General features: G+C 35.8%; 1 protein-coding gene across 2 annotated transcripts in view; it reads left to right on the top strand.

Moving 5' to 3' along the window:
• Positions 1-16172, top strand: part of LOC135219955 (uracil-DNA glycosylase-like) — a 71108-nt gene extending 54936 nt beyond the window's left edge. The window contains exons 4-6 of one of the 2 annotated variants that reach the window (XM_064257200.1): positions 1161-1249; positions 11188-11366; positions 14664-16172. In XM_064257200.1, the coding sequence (XP_064113270.1) occupies positions 1161-1249; positions 11188-11366; positions 14664-14762 (367 nt within the window). In that variant the 3' untranslated portion in view covers positions 14763-16172. The remainder of the gene's footprint in view (positions 1-1160; positions 1250-11187; positions 11367-14663) is intronic. The other variant, XM_064257198.1, reaches the window with a different exon arrangement.
• Positions 16173-16663: the final 491 nt, after the last annotated feature.

Raw genomic sequence — 16663 nt, 5'->3', positions numbered from 1 at the left:
AGTATCATTATGTCTGCATGTGTTTCTCAGGATAACTTGTAGCTGTTATTTTGCCCAAGAATTTTTTTTACTAGAATCTGTTGTCTCCTACTCATTATGACATTACATATAAAATCATAAGGTTTTGTCTAACCTTTAATTTTGCCTTTAGAAAAATCCTTTCTTTTCCCTTGCATTCTGGTGTTAATTTCTAGTGCAACCATCTGCAGATGATTAGAGCTGCTTAATTGCTTGAGGTTCTCTCTCTTGGTTAAGTTGCTATTCATGTGAAACAAGTTTGATTTTTAAGAAGCTATAATATTTGTCAATACAAACCCTTTACTATTACAAAGTTCCTGCCTCCTGATCCCGTTCTCTACTGTGCCTCAAATAGACAACAGTATGCATGGAGTGATCCCTTTAATTACCATAGACAACTGGCAACCTGTGCATTGGGATTGACCTATCAGCACTTTTCTTTCGTTGGTGGAAGACATGTCTGGGAACTGCATTGATACACAGTTATGCTTTGTAAAAGTAATGGTGTGGTATGGAATAAAAATTTTTTATTTAGTTTGGAAAAATACACAATTTCAGATATGTGATGAACTCTTTCAATAGGATCACCATGAAATCAAGCCATGCTACTATATTGTTTTATTTGACAAATTATGTTTGAGAAAAGGCCTTTTTCCAAAAAGTGTTTGTTAGATTGTTTTTACAAAATAAAAGTAATGCAAAGAAGAGAGGTTGGCGTACACTCAGGGTCAAGATAATACCTCTGATTTTAAGGAGACTTGTTGGAAGTATAGTTTATTATTAATTGTTTTAATAAAAAATTTGGCTACAGGGTTGGATCTGTTCTTGAGGAAAGGCTCTGAATGTGGACAAGTAAATCTGAGGAAAGACAAAATTAAAATATAACATATGAATATGATAGCTCATGAGGATTACCGACAGAGAAGATTACAGGTATAAAAGAATTAGAAACAGATAAGTTTTAGATGTTCAAGAGTGGTATATTTGAGATGGCTAGGATACTACTAGGTGATAAGGCAGGAAAAATAAGAGGTAGATGGAACTTTGCTTAAAGTGTTATGTTTCTTTTAATTTTAATGTTATTGTTTTTCATCATTCTCAGAATTAGAGCAACCATTTGAATTTTCATAACTTTTTTCCAGTTTGCTAAACATGTATAAAGAGTTAGAGGATGACATCCCAGGATTTACCCGTCCATCACATGGTCATCTGATTGGCTGGGCAAAGCAGGGTATGTGATTATATGTATACTCATAAAATTTATGTACTGTAGATCTCATAATATCAAGTAACCTCATTATTTTCTTATTTTATGGTCATCAAGGTCTTTTAGTTGCACACAGATACCTTGCTCTAATTTTTCCTATATGTATCTTTAGCTGCTAATGTAGATGGTGGGAGATTGCAGTGGTGAAGTAACTGATGGTATATAGTGGTATTGATGAAGTACTTCATTTTTTTTTTTTTTTTTTTTTTTTTTTTATTTTTTTTTTTTTTTTTTTTTTTTTTTTTCATTTTTTTTTTTTTTTTTTTTTTTTTTTTTTTTTTTCCAATCACACATTTCAGGAACTTGCATAACGCCAGGTAAAAGTGAACCATTTTGCTGGGACATTTGAGGCATGAACTTAGAAATCACTTGTCCTGAGCACTTGGAATCTAAGGCCCATGTTGTACATGCTAAAAAAAGTGGTTGACCAACAATCTGCTGCCTCTACCAGATTGCTGCCCTTTTCTTTGATGTGGTCCTGGTTAGTGTTTAGCAATTCAAAGGTTGCTTTCCTTCCAAGGTTCACAGTTGACACTAGTGCATTCCCAGTCATGTTAATTGATCCTTGTTATTTCTGGTATTCTCGCCCATCTCTACTTGTTTCTTGAGTACTAAGAGACTCCTGTAAAAATATATACTACAGGCAGTCTCTGGTTATTGGCAGAGTTTCCATTCCGATGGTTTGATGATAAGTGAATATCACCAATTCGGGCTGATTTTTGGGGCTGGGGCTTATCAGCGCCAATAACCGGTTAATGGTGCCTCCATTAGGTATGAATTGGGGCCAATACTGTATTATTGGCGCCAATAACTGGAAATTGGCACATTTCGGTGCCAAAAATCACCAGGTGACTTTTGGCGCTAAACAAGCCCCATAAAACCGGATTGCTGATAACCGGGGACTGCTTGTACTACTTTCCAAGTTGAGGGTAAGGCTTGGGTTAGGTCTTGTGCTTCACGAAACATGAAAATCATTCTTCATAGAGAAAATGCCAACTGAGCAATGTCAGCTATGAGTCTCTGCTCTCTTTTCACCTTACTAGTGTTGTCATCATTATTAAGATGACACCACATGAAGAGAGCAGTTTCCTTATTGTACTGGACAGAAAGAGCTAAGGGTGGAAGTAAAGTTTCTACATTGAGATGATAAAGATCGTCTTAAATTGGCTCCTAAATTGCTGAAAATTGCAACTCCTTTAGCTGGTTTCTTGACTTCAATTTCTTTGTCAAGTACATTGCCTTAATAACAGGTGCTTATGAAGTATACAGTAAGGAAATGTTGAGGATCTGGAAGCATGGCTGAAGGCTTGTCCTGTGAAAGTTCATTTGAGAAGGTGCACAGGAAAAATTCCTGAAGGTCAGGAGCTGCTGATTAGACTCCTAAGAAGAGGAAATACTGATCTCTTTAGAAGTATTTGTGATTTTTTTGGTAGGAACGCTTCATATAAGTAGTTCCACTGCTTTGTTGGCCAGTCACTATAAGTGGAGATGATTTTGGGAAACATGCTTTAGCCCCAGCAAGAGCTACCTACATAAGAGATATGGATCCTTGTCATGTTTAAATATAACTGTGATGAGGCTTGCAAAGCTATTCAGAACATATGTGTCTAGCATCATCAACAGAAAAAGCAAAAAACAAAACAAAAAATGTACAATGAAACAGAGAAATAGTGTTCCTCAGTTTACAAGAAAGCTGCTGATTGTAAATTGAGGAGTGAAAATGGGGAAAATGCCAGAAAATACCATAAATAAATAAACAGGTAAAGGGACAAGAAGTGTTGGTATTTAATGCACAATTAACACCATGAACTGGAAATAGAACATACAAAACAACCTTGACAATTCTTTCTCTGCATCTTTTCCCACTTCTATGCAGGGTTGATGTTTCTGACAGCTTTCCTCCATCTGGTTCAGTCAGACACATTGTCCTCTGACAATTGCTTGTCTCTCAGATCTTTAATTACATCTATCCACCTTCACTTCAGTCTTCCTCTTTCTCTCCCACTAGGCACCTCTTTCTGCATCACTCTCGTACCTACATGCGTCTCATCCCTTCTCATCACATCCCATAGTGCCATACCACTGCAGTCTTCTTTCTGGGCCTTCTTTGATAGTTCTGAGACTTTAGTAGTCCCTCTTATTCTTTCATTCTCGATCCTGTCCATTTTTGTTACTCCACACACATCCAGCTAAGTATTTTCATCTCTGCTGCATCCAATTTTTTCTCTTGGTCTCTGTACCAGCCCTGTTTCTGCTCTATACATATCAAAGCTGGTCTCACTACTGCCTTATACAATCTTCCTTTAACCTTTATGGTGATTCAGCGGTCACACAAGACTCCTGACATCTTTCTCCGATTTTTCCATCCAGCCTTCACTCCGTTATTTGTAAATCCAAATTTCCATCATCAGCTACTGGTTAATTTTTGTACTCTGTTTATTAACTTTGTCCCTTCAATACTGTAGGTTAGTTTGGGCCATTGGCCCGTCTACGTGAGACATCATATCCGCGAATCCTCAAATTTCTCACGGGAGCGAAGGAAACTCGTACCGAACTTCAAGACTTTATTCCTCCTCCTCAAACAATTCAAATTTCAAACAGCTCAGGGAGATACCAACAGGTTCCACAGTTCTTTTTTGATAAATCTCAGTTCACCCAAAATTCACAGAAATGGTACAGACAAGATACATAGACTAATGGGTACAACAATTTAACAGTCTTTACATAAAAAATAGCAAAAATAACTCTGAAAAGGAAGGGCATAAATACGACACAGCACAGGGTGTGGGTGAAAAGGAACAGGGAATGGGCAATTTTCAAAGGCGTCATCTCAACAAAGGGGAAAACAACATTCGTTTTACAACAAAACTACAATTTACTTGATTAAACACACACTACAATTATCATATTAGAAATGTTTTAGATTTAGTAATGAAAATACGTAAATTTCAAATGTATATATCCAATGTAAACAAATAGGGAGCGTTCTTTTGGATGCTACAACATACATTTAAACAAAACGTAAACACAAATCAAGAGCATTCTCTTGGACAACAAACATACATTTAACAAATACTAATCTCAAAGTCTTGATCTTCATTAAACTGTCTTCCAGTTCACTACTCCATTGCTCTAGTTTTGACTCCACTACCCCTCTGTTGGTGCTGCATAACACAATATCATCAGCAAACAGCATGCACCAGGAGATTGATTTCTTATTCCTTGAGACAGTACACATAATTTGGTCAAAATGATATGGACTTAAAGCAGATTCCTGATGTAAACCAACTATTACCGGTATCCATTCAGTTAACCCAACACTGCTTCTAACCTGCATTTTTGCTCCTTCATATAGCATACAGTAATACATACCTCAATCTTACGTGATATGAGTTGCATGAATTCTCAATAGCGCAAACTTTTCATTGGAACCTAACTAATTATCATACGTGAGTATTTCACAGACACACAAACGCAAATGCAACATTTTCGAATCCTGAAGAAACCCTGCAAAGGTGTTTGTTAAATTTTTTAGGCAATTTATAAGTTTTCAATCTTTTGTGTGTAAATTAGATAACATTAAATAATAAAAATAATAATTCTCTTCTCTCTCTCTCTCTCTCTCTCTCTCTCTCTCTCTCTCTCTCTCTCTCTCTCTCTCTCTCTCTCTCCGCGTATGTAATATTCATTGTTTTCTATCTTTACCAACCATTTATTTCTTTTTTAAGAGTAGTACATATTACTCTTCAAAGGAATTACAGTAACTAATTTCATTTAAAAGTTAGCTTGATACATAAAGACTAAAGACTACTATTCTCTCTCTCTCTCTCTCTCTCTCTCTCTCTCTCTCTCTCTCTCTCTCTCTCTCTCTCTCTCTCTCTCTCTCTCTCTCTCATAATCAGGGTAGCAAAGTGGTTGAGAAGACTTTCTAAAAATAGATTGGTTGGTCAGAAGGGGGAAAGAAGAGAGAACTATGTTGTATCTACGTATGTAATCTTCACAGACACTTTTCTTTTTTCATGGGTAATATATTAACCCTCTTACGCCGGAGCGGTAAATAAAAAATTGTCTCCCGTGTGCCGGAGGGGTTTCGGAGTGAACGCGGAAGCGGAAAAAATATTTTTTTCAAAAAATCACAGCGCGCTTAGTTTTCAAGATTAAGAGTTCATTTTTGGCTCATTTTTTTTGACATTGCCTGAAGTTTAGTATGCAACCATCAGAAATGAAAAAAATTATCATTATCATATATAAATAATTTGATATATGATAGTGCAAAAACGAAATTCCATATATAATTGTATTCAAATCGCGCTGTGCGCAAAACGGTTAAAGGTAACAAGTTACTTTTTTTCCCGTTGTAATGTACACTAAATTGCGATCATTTTGGTATATAACAATAAAACAATAAAAGCAACACAGAGAAAATATTATCACAAAATAATGCATGAATTCGTAACGCGCGGACATAAATATTTTTTTCAAAAATTCACCATAAATCTAAATATTGTCCTAGAGACTTCCAAGCTCTTTCAAAATGAAGACAAATGATTGAATATTACTATACTGTAAGAGTATTAGCTTACAATTGCAGTTTTTGACCATATCTGACGAGTTAAAGTTGACCGAATGTCGAATTTTTTATATATATATTTTTTATATGCAATTATTTCAGAAAAAAGAAAAGCTACAACCTTCAAATATTTTTTGTTTTATTCTACATGAAATTGCGCACATTTTCATATATAAAACTCTATGAAATGCCTAATATGAAACAGAGCAAATATTCCGAGAATGGTACGTACGTATTTCGGATATTTGTGGCGGAGAATCTGTGCGCGGAGGGAAGGAAAGATTATTTTTTAAATTCACCATAAATCTAAATATTTTGCTAGAGACTTCGAATTTGTTTCAAGATGAAGATAAATGACTGAATATTACTAGACTGTAAGAGTTTTAGCTTACAGTTGCGTTTTTCGACCATTTCGGTAGAGTCAAAGTTGACCGAACGTGGTTTTTTTTTCTATTTATCGTGATTTATATGCAAATATTTCAAAAATGAGAAAAGCTACAACCCAATCAATATTTTTTGTTGTATTCTACATGAAATTGCGCACATTTCATATATAAAACTTTATGTAACGGCTAATTTAAAATGGTGCAAACATTACCACAATCGCACGTATGATTTTTTCGGAAGAGTTACCGTGCGGACATGAAGAAAATGTTATTTTTTTCATAAATTCACCATAAATCGAAATATTGTGCTAGAGACTTCCAATTTGTTGCAAAATGAAGGTAAATGCTTGAATATTACTAGAATATAAGCGTTTTAGCTTACAATTGCGTTTTTCGACCATTTCGGTAGAGTCAAAGTTGACCGAAGGTTGAAATTTTGGCAATTATCGTTATTTATATGAAAATATCTCAAAACTGATAAAAGCTACAACCATGGGTTGTTTTTAGTTGTATTGTGCATGAAATTGCGCACATTTCCATATATAAAACTTTATATAAGGGCTAATTTTAAAATGGTGCAAACATTACCACAATCGCATGTATGATTTTTTTCGGAAGAGTTAAAGCCGGCGGAACATAAGGAAAAAGTTTTTTCATAAATTCACCATAAATCGAAATATTGTGCTAGAGACTTCCAATTAGTTGCAAAATTAAGGTAAATGATTGAATATTACTAGAATATAAGCATTTTAGCTTACAATTGCGTTTTTCGACCATTTCGGTAGTCAAAGTTGACCGAAGGTTGAAATTTTGGCAATTATCGTTATTTATATGAAAATATCTCAAAACTGATAAAAGGTACAATCATGAGTATTTTATTGTTGTATTCTACATAAAAATGTGCACATTTTCATATTAATACTTCATGTAACGGCTAATTTACAATGGTATAAAAATTATGTCAAAGTGACGAAATAATTTCCGAGATGTGTCACAGATACTTTTTAGTGCGGCAAGAAAGAAATTCGCGCTTGCGCGCCTGCGTAACGATTGTAAACAAAACAACACCTTGATCTGTGAACTCCCAGCATCCCCCAAGGCGCGTGATTCAAAAGTTTTAGGCTGGTAGGCCTATAAGTATTTTTCCACGAATTTTAAAAAAAACTTTTGTAAGTCGACGTAAAATACGTCCAGTCGGCACACGGGAGACAAAAAATGTCAACGTAAAATACGTCCAGTCGGCGTAAGAGGGTTAAGCTAACATTAAGATGAAATTACAGTAACTTTAATTTCATTTAAAAGTTAACTCGATATTTAGGGAGCATGATTAGGGTCATAGTTAGTGTTCAAACTCTAGAAATAAGCATTTATTAGCATTTTTAGAGACCATACCAAGCTCAGGCAAAACTTCCCCTTGCATGAGGGGGTCTTGGACCAACCTCACATACTTCTCTGGTATTTCCTTTACTCGCATACACCTCCAAACCTCTTGGCATGGGCCTCTATCATATGCCTTTTTAAGATCTTTGAATAATATAAGGAGTCCTTTTTGCTTCTCCCAGCTTTTTTCATCATCTGTCAGAGGGCGAGCACTGTGTCTGTCGTTCCCTTTCTGGCATGAAACCAAACTGTCCTTCACCTACAGATGTTTCTTCCTTAATTCTTTGATCCATTATTGTTTCCCAGATTTTCACAGTGTGAGGCATTAGCTCTATTCCTTGGTAGTTTGCACAGTTCTGGATGTCACCCGTCTCTCTATAGATTGGCACAATAATGCTTTCTCTCTATTCTATGATTTTCATCAAGTAACAGGTGTTCATAATATTCTTTCCACCTTTTTTTTTATCTTATCCTCATTGCATAAAACCACTTGATTTCCATCCTTAACCTGTTTTATATGGGAGTAGTCTTCTGTGTTCTTGTTCCTCTACTCTGCAATTCTGTGAATTTTTCTCTCCCCCTCAGGTGTTTCCATCTCTTCGTACATGTCATCTGATGCTTTTGCCTTTCTTATGCAACTTCCTTCTTTACTTGTTTCTTATGTCTTTTTACCTCTCCTTATCCTCTTGCTGTCCAGATCTTTTTTGCTTCTTTTTTTACTTTCATAACCTCTTTCACTTCATTTCACCACCAGGTTTCCTTATTATTAGGAGGTTTCTTTCCTTACGTCTTTCCCAACACCTCTCCACCTACTCTCTCTATCACTTTACTGTTGTGATTCCATCATTCTTGCACTCTCTCCAGCAATCTAACTTCCCTCAATGCTCTCCTTCAAATCTTGCTTAGCTTCCTCCTCTTGTGTCAGCTTCCACCACTTGCTTTTTGGTGAGACACATGCAGGGCTACCTTTTACTGTGTTCCTTATTTCAAAATCCATTACCACCCTGTGCTGTGCTGCCACACACACTCTCCATTTAAAACTACAATTTCTCACCTCTCTCAGATCTGATCTTCTGTACATGAGGAAGTCAATTTGACATTATCTTGCGCCACACTTGTATGTAATGTACTGTTTACTTTTTTTAAAACCCGGTCTTGACAATAGCCAAATCTAATGGCACTGCACAGTCTACAGCTCTCTCTCCTTTGTCATACCTCTCCAACTCCCTAGTCACCATGCACCCTCTCAATACCCTATCTGGTCCTTCCTACATTTCCATTCATTTCACCACCAATATTTAATCTCTTCTGGTATTTCATTCAACCGTTAGTCCATTTGTCTCCCAAATTGCAACTTTCTCAACTTCATCAAATACTGCTTGAGGGGCAAAAGCACTCACGATGTAGACTTTTTCTTTCTAGGCACAGTTTCTCAACTATTGCTCTGTCACTTGTACTCTTATCATATATTATGCTGTTTTAGGCTTTTGTATAGAATTATTCCCACTCCATTTCTACCTTCCTTATTTGCTCCACTATTCAGCAATTTATATCCACATCCTAGCTCTAGCTAGCTTTATCGCTCCTCCATCTACTCTCCTGCATATGTGAAATCCTTATCCTTCTCTCCATCAGATCTGTTATCTCTCATCCCTTTCCAGTCATCATCCCCATGTTCAAAGTTCCAACCCCAAAGGCTACCACCCTCTTCCTTCTCCACACTCGTCTTATTCCTCTTTGGGCTTGCTTCTTTAACATATTTTCCTAGCTTAATTTTTCCAATATGCAACAATCATACAATCTGTCTACCTGTTCATGTTTCTCGGTCCTAGTATAATCCAGCTCAATACTTTAAACAACAAAACAACCAGACTTACAACCCTCAAATGCACACGATGCCACTGTCGTGTTGTGGTCTATAACGCCACAACACGACACAACACATTTCTAAGACATCTTATAATTAAACATATGTTTCTCATACGTTGAACAACGCCTACACTTTATGGATGCAGAAAACAAAAACAAAACAATACTGACCAAACTTTAAAACTGATATATAATCACTGACTATCCAGTAGCCATCACCCATTTTTCATGAGGCAGGCGAGGCCCCTGTGCGTCACCTACGGGGACGCCCTAGCACTATCCGATTTCTGATAAAAGTCATTATGATATTTGGTTGTGGCTGGATTTTATGGCCGGATGCCCTTCCTGACACCTACCCTCCTCATTTATCCTGGCTTGGGACTAGCACCGAGTTGGACTGGCCTGTCTCTACCCTCCCCAGTGGCTGGGTTAAAATAACTTTTACAGTTAACACACCTGAAACGACTGTTTGATTCTTGAACAAATTTAGTAAGTTGAGGGAGTAAGAGTAATCCTTAATGCTAACTTAATAAAATTTATGTGGAAGCAAAATTAGTACACTGAAGTAATGATAACTGACAAACAACTTACAACACTGGAATGAAGACTAAGTAAGTAAGTATATCTTATTTTTATTACCAGACCACTGAGCTGATAACAGCTCTCCTAGGGCTGGCCCCGAAGGATTAAGATATTTTTTACGTGACTAGGATTCAATTGATTACCTAGCAACGGGACCTACAGCTTATTGTGGAATCCGAACCACATATATCGAGAAAGGTATTTCTATCACCAGAAATAAATCTCTCTTGTTCCGCGTTGGCCGGGCCGAGAATCGAACTCGGGCCACCGAATTAGCAGCCGAGTGCGAAGTCCACTCGCCAACGTGGGACTGGATGAAGACTAAAAGTACCAAATAGTCATAGTATAAAACTGTCTTGTTTGCAATACTACAACAAAGAATAGCACAGTCCTTTTCAAAAGAAAGAAAAAAGTACTTACAAAAGAAATTTCTTGCCAAATATTCTCCAACTGGCTAACAAAAATCCCCGGCAATCTAAAAGAAGCACAAACCTTAAGAGGCAGATGAAATAGCGAAGATTAAAAGTTATAATAACAAAAGAAAGAATCATAGAAGAAAACTAGTTAGAAAAGTCTTGGATGTCAGTGAGCAGAAGAGAGCATAAAACTGCAGGGAACTGAGGCTGTTGCTCTGTTTTTGTTTGAAAAAAAAAGAAGAAGAAATTGCTTGTATGGGATTTCTCAAGCTGCGGAATTGGACCATACTGTAAGTGATAGGTTTGTTGTGAAGCAACAATATCTGTGAATGAATGGTTATTAATGTCATATCTTGCCTTCTTACCAGTAAAGAATAGTTACAGATTGGGTACATTCATATTTGGTACTGAAGACCATCACTTTTCACCTGCTATTGAAAGTTATGAAGTTTTTCACCTTGCTTCATTTAAGTATGTATAGTAATTTTGAATTTTGTATATATAAAGGTTCTGGAAGAATTTCACAGTATGCTTTATATTGGTTTATTTTCTTGGGCTGAAAATATTTGCTCTATTTATGTTGAAGTTTTGTTGCTTCAAGAAGCATGCCGTACAGGTTGGTTATTGTGGCTTTGGTTGGGATGATATGTGTTTTGACTGAGATCAGTTTGTTATTTTCATCTACTTTTTTTTTCCCAGGTGTTTTACTTCTCAACGCTTGCCTGACTGTCACTGCCCATCAGGCTAATTCCCACAAAGATCGGGGATGGGAGAAATTCACTGATGCTGTTATCATGGAAATTTCGAAGCGCAACTTTGGTGTAGTGTTTTTGCTATGGGGATCTTATGCTCAGAAGAAAGCAGCTGTTGTTGACAAGGTAACTCTCTCTCTCTCTCTCTCTCTCTCTCTCTCTCTCTCTCTCTCTCTCTCTCTCTCTCTCTCTCTTCTACCCTATTTTATTTAAATGACAACTAAATGTCTTTGTAAGTAAGTATCTATCCAATTACTGCAAATGATTTCAAGCCACTAAGGCAAAATTGAAATATGAATTTTTTGCTGTTCACTCAAACCATAGTCATACTTCAGTCTTAATTGCATGTTGAGGTGTAAATTTATGTTTAGAAATACACCAAGGGCATCCTAAGTTTCAGTTCCATGCCGAACCACTGAGGAGGAGGCGGATCAATTTTCCAAAGGTTTACATTTACAAACTTCTTACTTTGTTGTCCTTGAGACACTGTTGGCTCATCTCAGTGCTGATTGAAATTTGATTACTATAACTAAAGTGTTTGTAGTAGAATTGAAAGAATTATAATAAAGCATTTAATTTTCTATGCAAACCTTTTGCTAATAGTATACGTATATACAGTCACCACCCTAATTACGAACATTCAGAGATACAAACAGGATCACAAGTTAAAATTATGTACAGAGCGCTCCCCTTTGCTACCTGTAAATTCAATTTTTTTTATTGCATACCCATTCTGTAGATCCATATTGTAAGTATTGTGTTTTAGGAAGAAAAAGTGTACAGTACTGTAGTATTGACTTTATATCATACTGTACTTCAGTAGGCATAAAGAGTACAGTAGTAAATCTTAGTAGTTCACTGTTTTCTTTAATGAATTGATATTTTGCTGTTTACAATAATATTATTTGAAAATTAGTAAAACATTCATTTATCATACAAAACAAACATACATATGTATAAAAATTCTCTCATTTTCTGTAAAAAAAGAGAGAGAGAGAACTGAGAAAGGAAGGGAGATAAAGAGAGAATGATTATTTTTATTATTTAAAGTTACTGTTTAATCTTATTAAACTTAATATTTGAAAATTGATACTGTAAATCATTATTTTATGATAACATGTATATGTATGTAAAGTACATTATTTATTCATGGAAATAATATGAATATGCAGAATATTGCTCTACGAAGAAATCTGCGAATGGGTGAGTTTTCCCATGAATAATTTATAGATAGGTTCCACAGAAAATCTTATAAATTAAGTGCAAATCTGGGGGGGTCAACTCTAATGTGGAAAACAAAATTGGTAATGTATGTAAAAGATTTGTATATTTAAAGATTACATTGTTCTTGAAAGAATTCATTTTTTTTTAACATTTAATCAAGAGCCCTAGGTGGATAGCTGTTTCATATAAATTACTTCTGCATGGATAACAATTTACAAGACTTTAGTTTGTTGTTTTCAGTTCTTCTGCTGAAGGACAGCCAGCTACAGTATTTTTTTTAGAATAATAGCTTTCAACTTACCGTGCAGGATAAAGTAATTTCATTGTTTATACTCTTGGAATATCATTTAATAATTTATAATTTGTAATAATTCTAATAGACTGAAATGATATGTAGAGTCTTCTTCCCAGCTGGTTCCCATTTTTATATGGGGTCGCCGTTTCGGATGAGCCGTTTCCACTATCCTGTGCTTCTGCCTCATCAATTCCCTTCTCATGTAAATCTCCTCTCACACAGTCCCTCCATCTCTTTCGTCTCCCTCTTCTTCATCTTCCTTGAACCTCCATCCCCATAGTATGTCTCCCAGCGTGGTCCTCGTCTCTCCTTACCATCTCAACCTCCCCACCAGCACTTTCTTTGATACTTCCACCACCTTAGTCGACTCCCTTATGTAGTTATTTCTGATCCTATCCTCTCTTGTCACCCCAGACATCCACCTAAGCATTCTCATTTCCGCCACATCCATCTTCTTCTGCTCTGTTTTTCTCATGCTTGCTGTTTCCGTACCATACAGCATTGCTGTTCTTAGCACCATCTTGCGAAATTTTCCTTTTAACCGCAGCAGCACTCTTTTGTCACAAAGAACTCCAGAGGCCGCTCTCCAGTTGTTCCAGCCTGCCTATACCTGATGTTTTACTTCTTCCATACTTCCTCCAGCATTAACAAAAGATCCCAAATACTTAAACTTATCAACTCCATTTCTTCTCCACCAAGCTGAATACTTTCTCTATCATCCCCCTCAGTGGTGGTACACATATATTCTGTCTTAGATCTACTTATTCTCATTCCTCTGTCCTCCAGTACTTGTCTCCATCTTTCCAATTTCATTTCCAGACCTTCCCTGCTCTCTGCGCACAGAACAATAGCATCTGCATACAATATGTTCCATGGCACTGCCTCCCTTACTTCCTCTATTATAATGTCCATCACTATGTTAAAGATAAATGGGGTCAGAGCCAACTCCTGGTGTAATCCTACTCTCACCTCAAAACCCTCTGTCTCCCCAACACTGCTCTTCACTCTGGTAAATACATTCAGGTACATCTCTTGTATCAATCGCACGTACTTCTCTGCCACCATCTTCTCCCTCAGATTCCTCCATACCTCTTGTCTCGGGACTCGGTACTATAAGCCTTTTCAAGGTCAATGAATACCATATGTGGGTCCCTTTGCTTTTCCTAGAATTTCTCCATTAGTTGCTTCAGACAAAGTATACCATCTGTTGTTCCCCTTCTCTTCATAAATACCATCTGCTCTTTACCTATTTGTACTTCTTCTTGCAGTCTAGCATCTATCATCCCTTCCTGTATCTTCAAAATGTGGGACATCAATTTAATGCGCATATAATTATCACACTCTTGGACTGAAAGAAATGATATGTAGAGTAATTATATAGAACATTTTGTTAAGTACTTAATGTCAACAATAACCGGGACATTTTTTAGTAATGTATGTGATGATTTGACAAGCACAAAAAATAAAAAAGATAATTATTGAGGAGATCTGGCATCTGCTTGTAATTTTGGCATGTGCAACTGCAATATGAGTTACAACTCTCATAATGAGGTCTGGAGTTTGGTTATTGCTTTTACAGTATATGTAGTTTTGAATATGTATTTATTTGTCAAAAATGCTGAGTCCTTCTTAGCCTGCACTAGTTGAACCAAAACTTCTTAATTGTTGATTCTGATTATTTAAAATATTGCAGGGGTAAATGTAAATGGTATCAGTTTCAGTATAGTTTGCCAGCCAGTGTACTGTACAACACTGTAAAACCGAGTGGCTTTTTCAAGACCCATAGAGAGTAAGACTAGTTGTCCTGTGGGATACTTTACCCAACATAGCTTTATATATTGCTCTTGACCCTCAGTTTAATATTTTTATTGTAAGCTGAAGTAATTACTGAATAGTTTATGTAGGCTTTCTATTTAACAGAAGAAGCACCATCTACTTTGTTCAACTCATCCCTCGCCATTGTCAGCACATCGTGGATTCTTAGGATGCAAGCATTTTTCTAAGTGTAATGAACTGCTTAAGAAAGGAGGCAAGAAACCAATAGATTGGGGATATCTTCCCCTTGAGTTATAATAGTTCAGATACCATGAAAAGTGGTTGCACTTTCTCCAGTTGAAGTATGCTCAGAATATTGTGTGTCAAATGTTATTCATCAGCTTTGAAATACAGTATATTTTTTGTTTATCTTATGTTGTATATTTTATTATGTATTAATATTTTGTCTTATGACTTCTTGTTATACAAAATGAAAAATAATTTCAGTTTTATATTTTAATTTTGGAGAAATTGTTCTTTTGCAGTGTCTTAGTAATTTCCAGTCATTTATTAATGAACAATGATGTTCTGTGCAGAGCTTATTTGCACTGCTGATCATTACTAATTTTGTTTTAGATATTGAATAAGGATCCCACTGATTTTAGCCAGTAATAAAAAAGGGATTTTGACGTAGGAAAAATCTATTTCTGGGCGAGGAAGCCGTGTCGCCCAGTGAAATGTGTCCTCTTTAGCACTATTTCTAGTAAAATATTGCTATGATACCAGAGAACTGCTAAATTGGACATGTCAGAAGTCTCTGACTCGCTCACCTAAATAAAAGGTGTCGGTATAGAACTGGGGCGAGTGTTAAACACTACCACAGCAACCCCTCCAATTAGCCTTTTCCTCATCAAAAGACCCTGAAAACGGGGAGCCGACCTTGACAATCTTTTTTTTTAATTAGGATAGAGTTATGATCATCATCAGTATTTTAATTTTTGAGTTATTTCTGTAGAATTTCTTGAAAAAAAGGTTTTAGTATATTTAGAATAGTATCTAAAGATTACATTAACTGAGTGCCAAAGTAAAGACATTTATGTTATCAAGAAATGAGAATTTGAAGTATATTTGAGAAAGTTGTATGCTGTGTATAGGATATTAAAGCAGTATACTGTATGTACTAAAATTGTGTTGTAGAAAAAGAAAATTAAAAAAAAAAAATTAGTTTCTTATATTTTGAAATGGACAGGTATTTGTTACTCTGGTAAAAAGGAACTTGGGTTTTGCAGTGTTGTAGTTGCATTTCAGGTACAAAGTTATGTATGCTCCTGCTAATCATGATTTTAAAATTTTTTCTCTGTTATATTTTTTATTACATATTAAGGTACAAAAGTTCAGGTTTATATTTGTTAATTTTTCTATTTGAAAAGGAATATTTATGTTTTGATTTGCTAGTAGATGCTTCTTGTTCTAGGAGTGAGGATAATAAGTTATGGTTTGAAAGGTTGGAAATTTATTAGATACCATAACAGTGAAAGAATTTGAAAATATTTTATACCTTAATTTTGAAATGATATACTGTATAAATTTAGATATTTAAAGAAACAATGTACATACACTTGATTTTGTACTCTTGGAATATATTTTTTTAAGTTTTGGATTTTATGTATTTTATCCTACTGAAAAGGTGGAATTTTAAGGAATTAGAAATGCTAATGTTAATGTATGGAGTATTAAAACAGTTAGAATGTTTTAGTTGGCTGTTAAGTGATAGAGGGTGGAAGGTTATCACATAGTATAAAGTAGTTGACCAGGTAATAGGTTATCAGTTGATATGATTTGCCTGGTATAATGTAGTTGGTACTAGAGCAGTGGTTCTCAACCTAGGGGGTGTCAGCAATTTCCAGGGGAGGGGCGAGCCCTGGGGAAAAATGAATACAACAATTTTCTATTTTATTCGTTATTCTCTTAACGAGTGAGGAACTAATATTCAGAGGTTTATGAAAAAATGCAAAAGTATCGCTTTATAAACGTTACTTTCCTAGAGTCTATTACTCTAGTTAGGCTCATGGGGCTGACAGTGTTTTGTAGTTATTGACCTCCTTCCCTATCCCTCGAAACCCCTTCTTTTTCTCTTTTTTTTTCTAGT

Source organism: Macrobrachium nipponense, chromosome 1, assembly GCF_015104395.2.
Source record: "Macrobrachium nipponense isolate FS-2020 chromosome 1, ASM1510439v2, whole genome shotgun sequence".
Taxonomy (NCBI): Eukaryota; Metazoa; Arthropoda; class Malacostraca; order Decapoda; family Palaemonidae; genus Macrobrachium; species Macrobrachium nipponense.
The sequence above is the reverse complement of the archived record's forward strand: the minus strand, read 5'-3'. Positions and strand labels throughout refer to the sequence as shown.